General features: G+C 41.6%; 1 protein-coding gene across 1 annotated transcript; it reads left to right on the top strand.

The window, feature by feature from the left end:
• The first annotated feature begins 5,430 nt into the window (after positions 1 to 5,430).
• Positions 5,431 to 7,692, top strand: LOC128298724 (uncharacterized). Its single transcript, XM_053034498.1, has 3 exons — positions 5,431 to 5,448; positions 6,359 to 7,456; positions 7,537 to 7,692. Exons 1-3 carry the CDS (start codon positions 5,431 to 5,433, stop codon positions 7,690 to 7,692), a joined length of 1,272 nt encoding a protein of 423 aa, XP_052890458.1.
• The last annotated feature ends 246 nt before the right edge of the window (positions 7,693 to 7,938 follow it).

Genomic DNA, 7,938 nt, shown 5'->3' with positions numbered 1-7,938 from the left:
ATAACAGCAAAGTATGTAGCAAAGTAGATAGAGCCATGGAGTAGGCGAATGAAATGAGAGGCAATCGATACGCTAGTACTAGAATGCTCAACCAGACTGTATTGATGGTTCGTGAACGAATGCATTAGAAAGTGGAGGTGAAAAGCGGAAGGCATAATTTATTCTAGCCAGAGTAGTAGGCATTGTGTATATAGGATAGGCATGTAAAGGATCGAATGTATGAAGGAAATCATTTTTAAAAAGTTCACGATTGTTTGGCGGGGCATTTCGGCTGGTTGTGGGCCGTTGCAAATCTGTCTGCCTGTTCATTCGATCGGTTTTGGTATGAAGCTGTTTGGCGGATGACGATATAATCGATGGGGGAAAAAACCAGAAAACTAACACAATTTGAAGCTCAAATGTATAGCACTTAATTGCAGGTAGAAGCGAATGCGAGCACAGATCATACCGCGAGTCATCCATAAGAAATTCATGCGATAACAGGAAAGGGTGATAAAAAATGTTGAAGGAAATGGCTTGTGTAATGGTCGGGACACTAATGATTGGAAAGAATCTTTAATTATCTAACTAGTGCCAAAGGATGCGTAAACCAACCACTTTTTTTTACTAATACGATTTTACGTTTGTACTCTAAGTTTACTACAGACTGTCATATCTGATAGTTGCATATGTTTAACATCCTTACACGCCTTTGTTGGAAGGGGTGCACTATATTAAAGCGTGTGTGTTTTGTTTTTGCTCTATTTCACTAAGCTACGCACCGAATGTATACACGTAAAGTCTAGTAGTGGATAAGTATTGTTAAATTGCACCAAAGATGCTCTATCCAAACCCTACACACGTCTAGTGGAAGGAGGAAAAATTAACCTATCTATCGATACACTTACAATGCACGAGCTTTCCGTTCCGCAATGCCGCGCAGCACAGTTTTCGTTGGTTGTCTGCGCGGGACCGGACACCAAAAATAAAAAAAAAAAACGAATCACAAAAGTCTTCGGTTTTGTTTATGTCCGTTATCGAGTTTGTGTAGTTTTGTGCTAAGTTTTGACTGCCTGTATAAATTGTTTTCGGTTGGCATGAAGCGACCACTACCGGCTGTGTAAAGCAGGTACGGTTTGGGGAGGATAAGATGGGGAGAAACGTTCGGAAAATGCAAATAATTCATTGCACATGCATCATTCATTCGCCAACGAGCACATACAATACCAGGCAGGAGGAATTAATTAGTTAAGATGGCGTTTTTTTTTTGTAAACCGCACAATACAAAGGACCGAAAGGACAGCGTTCGGGAGTGCGTGTAAGACGCATGAAACATTCATCTTGTCGGGTAAGAAACAGTAAACCTTAGCAGTAGAACAGCATGCACCTAAAAGAGAGCATAAATAATAAAGACACATAATAAACAGGTGCAAGTGCATGACAAAATGTAGAAGTAGTTGTACTTAGAGAAGAGAGTTTTTTGTTCTCTGTGTGTGTGTATGCAAACATAACAAAATGTAGCGTTCCAAGCGGCTATAACAGCAGGCAGGAAATGCCTGCATGAGCAAATCTCCCATTTAGGGATGTAATAAGTAGAGAAAGATAACGAGATAACTAGGAACAAGGAAAAAAACAAAACAATAGCTTTAGTTCAGAAGGTTAGTAACACATGGTAGAGAAACGTATCGAAGGTTCAACAGAAAAGGGGCGAATCGGGTGGAAACAATAGACAGTGAAAGATGATTCTCTCATTAGCGTGGGTGATACATCCAACGGGAGGAAGGGAACGTAATAAGACGCAAAGTAGAACAACAAATAGCGTAGCATAAAACCAAAACCAATATGAAGTAAAACAAACACAACAAAGAGAAGAAACACAGAAACCAATGCTGATTGAAATGCAAATACATAACCATCTTACCCAAAGGTAATATAACACATAAAGCCACAGGCAAACAGACATCAAAGCAAGCGAGCATACCACATATATAAACCCAAGTATATATGAAAGAATATAAATATATATTTAAAAGTATTGCATTCAGGATGGGCAAGTATGGGTTTGTGCTGGAGCAGAAGTTAAACCGCTCGTAGAAACCATACCCTTTGGGTAATGGAAAGCAAAGCGAAGCAAAGCAAAGCAGAACAAAATGGCCTCAAGGTAAAAGTTGCAAAACTGCAAACGCTAAATGCTAAGACATGCGTATTCCAACAACAACCAGAAAAAAAACAAACAAAGGAAATATAATAAAATGGTTCGAGCAAGTAGTAATAGGAAACGCTGGATGGAAACCAAAGGATCGAGCAGCGGAATAAAACAAAATGTTGATAGCGCAGTGTGGAGTGAATTTAATGAATGCGATGTGTTTTGGCATGTAGAACTCAAAAGGAATTATAAGATCGTTTTAAGCAAAGCAAGTCTCTGACAGCGAGACACCACTTACATTCCCGTTGATTGTTACAAAGTGTGTAAAGAATGTAAGCGTGTTTTTTGGAGGTTCGGTGGATCTTTGAATTATTGATCATCAAGACGTCAGTGTGTGCCGTCGGTCAGATTGTACGATGGTGGATCCCACCCGACAGAAGTGTCACTGTGGGAGTGGTTTAATAACGGAACGGCAACAAAAACCTACAGGGACATGAGTTTGTAACAGCGTGTGGGCATGTGGAAGTTTTACGAAAACTATCACTGAGCGTAGCGAACGAAGATAATCGAAATAGAATGGTGATAAGCATGCCGCAGTCATGTTCAACTGAATGGATTGAAGCTGAGCAAGCGAAAGCGAGAATGCGGGAGAGTGGAGAAAAAAAACACCGGAATAAAGATGCGTTAATCTTCGGTTGAAATAATTGTCACAAAACAATAGTACGGTATGTCTTCTTATTTCACTTAATTAAACGGATGTTTGGTGTCCGAAATCTGTCGACAGTTGTATTCTGTTGGTTGCGATTGTTTTTTTTTCTTTAGTTCACACATTTCAACTCTCGAATTTTGTACTACCCGACATGTTTTTGAGGTCAAGGCAATGTAGCTGTATATATTTTTTTTCACGATGTAACACAACAACCCACCCACACGCCGGTGTGGGGAACGAAGAAAAAAATACAACGAAACAAACAAACACGAACCGGATCGGCGTTTGGCGTGAAGCGTATTCCGGGCATTAATCTGCAAAACGTCATCATGGTTGGCCCGTTGGCGAGATAAAGACGCTCAACAGACAGATATTATGCGAAGATGTCATTATTATGCATAAAGTGAGAGTAATTGGGCTTTCCAGTAGTGGCAGCACATTTATTGATCCACACTGGCGACATCCGATCGGGTGAGTATGTTAACAAGGGATGTCAACATACACCTATATTAAACATTTATATTAGCGTTTAGCGTAAGCCGGCGCGAAGATCAAAGCGCTGAAATTGAGTAATTATTGGAGTGTTTTATGGAGTTTTAAAGGTTGTGTTTATTATTTGAAATTTATGAAGGATGATTATATTGAAGCATTTTGTGGGGTATTAAAGCCTTGAGACTACCTGCTTGCATGGAAGCCAAAATCGGTGCTTCTTGTCGAAATCCTTGATCGGAATTGTGTTTAATTCTTCAGAACAGCAACAACAGATACTACAATAATACTACTCCATAGCATAATGGAGTTTGTGCATTGTAGGATGGGTAAATGTCGTTAAGAATAAATTCTGGATATGAACACCATTCTTGGACAATTTGATTTGATTTAAGTAGTTGTTTATTTTATGCGGAATATTTTGCGGAACTTTATTGCAATCCATAATATACAATCCGGACAGCCCAAAAAATGATTTCAACGATCAGGAGTTTGCACGATCGTGTATACGTCATATTACACAGTCATGCTTTCATCCTGTTGCTTCAGCGGGACTCAACAATTAACATGAGCGGGACATGGATCGTTCATACATCTTATGCCTAAAGACAGGTTTAGGGTGATGGCGTAAAGATATAAAATATTAAGTCTTGAAGTTGACCAGAGAGTATTGAGGAACACTAATACCCAACTGTATCGGGTAGTAGGTGGTAGTAGATTCGGAGAATCTGTTATTTACTCCATGATTGAAACAATTCTTTGTCTAATCTCCTTTCCTTTCCTTATGCTTATGTTTTATTTGCGATGTTCGTAATAATGATCATGTTGTTATTAAAAAATAACTTGAAAACTATTTTAATATCAACAAACGGAACGTGATCTTATCAAAGCATCTAAATTCATGAGCAATTAAGATGATATTAAATCAATCTCATGCCCCAACTCTTTTACCATATGACCCAATTTTACAGTGACCTTCCTTCCAATTTTTTTGTAAATTTGGTCATTCTCCTTGCAAGTGTCTTTTAAGGAAATAGCCACGTTTTATGTAGTAGCCGATCCTGTTTTCCATGGTAACGACGGGTCCAAATCACCACCACTACCTGTATCGCACACTCTCACCGTGTTCCACTATCGTGTGGGAAGATGGTGCCCGATGACGTCACCGTTGTCCACCAAATGATGTGCTGGGGTCGGGAAGCAGCCGAACTGGTCCAGCCAATCGTACCGTTCGAGGTGGTCTGAACCTTCATCAACACGGCTAACGGGTTTGTGAGTAAGTGTTTGGAGGCACTGTTTGGCTTTCGGCGCTACGCCTCCGCACATCTGCCTTTCTCTCAGTGCGCACAGTTCACAGCCACTTTGGCGGTTTTGGCAAACGATTATGAAATCCGTTTGTATGGCGGGAACTTTAGCTGTGTTACCTCACCTCGAGCAAAATGAGACGAAGCGAACCAGCTGGAGCCAGTGCTTTGTAGGGAAGCTTGCTCGCCACCTTTATCCGATGACGACGTCTCGATGGCGTGGATAGGAAGGAACTTTAATTTGGACTCGTATTCAGTTTTGCCGCCACGAGATTTGCGAACCACCACCACCCCCACCCACCCGGCGAGGGTGTACGGATTTTTGGGGCAGAGACCCAAAAGTGTAAACAATTGCTCGGTTGCACGGTTCGGTTGAATGGGGAAGAGTTTGGCACACATTTGGCGCTTATGAATGGAGCACTGTGGGCAGTCACGCGAACGGAGTGGGAAATTCAGCTATATGTCCCATTTCTTTCACTTTCTTTCAGTCGCGATCACCCGTTCTCTGTTGCTCGCTGTACCATGCAAGACTCCATCACGGGTTTGGTGGTGGAGTGTCCGGTATGTCCACTCGGTAATTTATCTTCCCGATCCAGCGGTCTTTAAGGCAAAGGAGTGATCTGCGAAAGACAGTTTTACACCGTGCGGCAAAGTGTTCGCAACGATCGGGGTCCATTGTGTTTAGTGTCGTGGAAAGATAGTTTGGATCGAAGTGTGCTGTGTTGGCGTGTGCAAAGTTACAATGGTAGCTCGGTTTGGTGGATAGGTTCGGACTCGATCACAACCAACAGTACAAACGCAAGATGGAGCTCAATCAAATGGTTGGTGAAATTGTTTAAGTTTCAAGTTAGTTGGTGTAATATAAGTTAACTGTAATATTGCAACAGTTGAGTGTGGATTGAGGGCCGATTTTGGCATAGTTTAGTGAAGTAGTGAACTTTGGTAAAATGTGTGTTAATTGTGCTAAACAGAATGAAAATATATCGATAAAGTTAAAGTTTACAAAACGAAACATGACCGGTGGATAGTCTCGGTTCATATTACAGGGGTTGTACTGTGCTTGTTATGCAAGGAGTTGTACGTTATGCAATGCATTTATTTGAAATAGAAAATGATGATCCTATACAAGATGCGATCGTTTCGGTAAATTTTTTCTAACTTAAGGCTGCACAAAATTAAAGTTAGATAATAAATCTACCAAAATTAATGGTGCCTCACAAATAGTTCTTAAACACTAAATTAGGTGAAGTTTATACAAGTATTCATATATAAAAAAATGTTGAATACAAAGATTATTAAAATGTGTAAAAAATTGAAAAGTTTAAAATCAACAATATGGCCAAGCCGTCTTTCTTGATAAAAAAAAGTTGTATTTGCATTTAAAATCACGATCCCGATCTTCATCAAGATATCTTCAAACTATAGTAAATTGGATAAGCTATAGGGGTTTTATCTAACCAAGGATATTCTTATCCATAAAGTTACAAGAAAACTAGGCAGTTGTGCAATTGTAATAATTGTGGTGTTGGAGTTTGAATGGTTAAATATCAAGAACAGATTAGATGACCGTTCTCGAATATGATTTTCAATCGTATAAGAATTTGATCTTAATTATCATTTCAATAAACTTTTAAGTTCTTCGTTAACTCCTTGAGAGACAATTATTTGATTGTATGTTAAGTAAACGATCAGAATTTATTGTAAAATATAAATTTATACATTTCTTCACAGTTCTCCAGATTGATTGTGTTTGGTTGTTTCCTTCATCTAACTGCCACACTACCATTTTCATTTCCCGACGGTAGTAGAAGCGTTTCCTCCACCAGTACATCCACAGCGAACCGACGACAGGAAGCATTCGAAGGACGAAGCATACGTGGGAACGATGGCTCATCCAGAAAAAATCAATTCCCCGACATTTACAGCCGTTATCAGGTGCATGAGAACGATCCCGACCCACCAGGGGTGAGACCCACCGTAGGTCCGTTTCTTAATCGGCCTGCATCGATCACGCCTCCTCCGCCACGCTACACGACGAAATCGGATCGTCCAAATGCAGCCTACAACCGTTTGCCGCCAACGAAGAACGATGAACCGATCCAGGCTGAACCTGCCATCGATTATGACGATGGTGACGATGATGATGTAGGTGAGGAAGAGGAACAACCGGACAAACCGGTGGTCGCAGCATCGGCTCCATTCAACAGACCCCCAATCGGTGGTGGTGGGGGTGGCGGAGTTGCCTCCAACACGGTGAACAATCTGTTTTATGGCTTCAACGACAAGTTTGGAGGTTTAACCGATGGACTCTCAACGCTGTTTGGCGAAAACAGACACAAGTTCAAGTACAAGCGACGAAAACCGGGCCAACCCTGCATTCCCTACAGTTTATTCCACAAGCTGAAGTATGGCCGCGATCTGCAGGGAAATCCTGTTGATCCCAAAACGCTCCTACCACACCTGAACTTAGTCCTGGCGGATGTAAACTATTTCGCGCCAAACAACAACTACGGTGGTGGTGATCATGCGTCAGATACCGGGACTGGTGGCGCTGTGTTTAATAACCACTACTACGACGCCGTTGGTGGATATCCTTGCCAGGGCATATCCTTTGGTGGTGGTGGTGGTGGTGGTTTGGTGCCCCACAGACCTTTCAAACCGCATCGACCGCACGGTGGACCGCTCGGGTTTTTCGGTCAGGGCGGTCTATTTGATTGGGTTTCGTCGGCTGATCAGGTGCAGGGTGACGAAGGTGTCGGAGGAACAGGTGGAACGAGTGGCAATCGACCCACCGTGGTATTTAACCTAAACGATGCAATTGACAGTGTGGTAAGTGTGTGACTGTGGCGTTATGCGTGTTAGAAGCGTGTTGTTGCATTGACACACGATCACGGTTTCTATCGTTTCAGGCTACCAACTGGAAACCGGGAGAAGGTTTCCAAATGATGATGGGAGTCATAGCGAACTTTATCACACAGGTAGCAGGTGGAGCGGCAGCACCCGTAACGGACGCGGCGTCCGATGTGCGCAAGATCAATCGCGAATTCTTCAGCCTGTTTGGTTGAAAGGATATTGTTAAAGTTTGTGTAAGATAAACAAATAAACCACCATGACAAGAGGAGCGGCTAATAAAATTGATTCGAAATGCGACTTTATTACGATTTTAATCTAATCATATTGGAAGATTATTTGGTTTTAGACCATAATTGGAGAAGATAAAAAGGAATGCGTAGTTTTAAATGGAAGTTAAACATTAAGACAGCGCGCTGTCAGTACTCGAACAAGACAAAACAGACCACACGACAAGAACA

This window comes from Anopheles moucheti, chromosome 2, assembly GCF_943734755.1.
Source record: "Anopheles moucheti chromosome 2, idAnoMoucSN_F20_07, whole genome shotgun sequence".
In the NCBI taxonomy this organism is placed as follows: Eukaryota; Metazoa; Arthropoda; class Insecta; order Diptera; family Culicidae; genus Anopheles; species Anopheles moucheti.
This window is presented reverse-complemented; position numbering and strand designations above follow the sequence as displayed.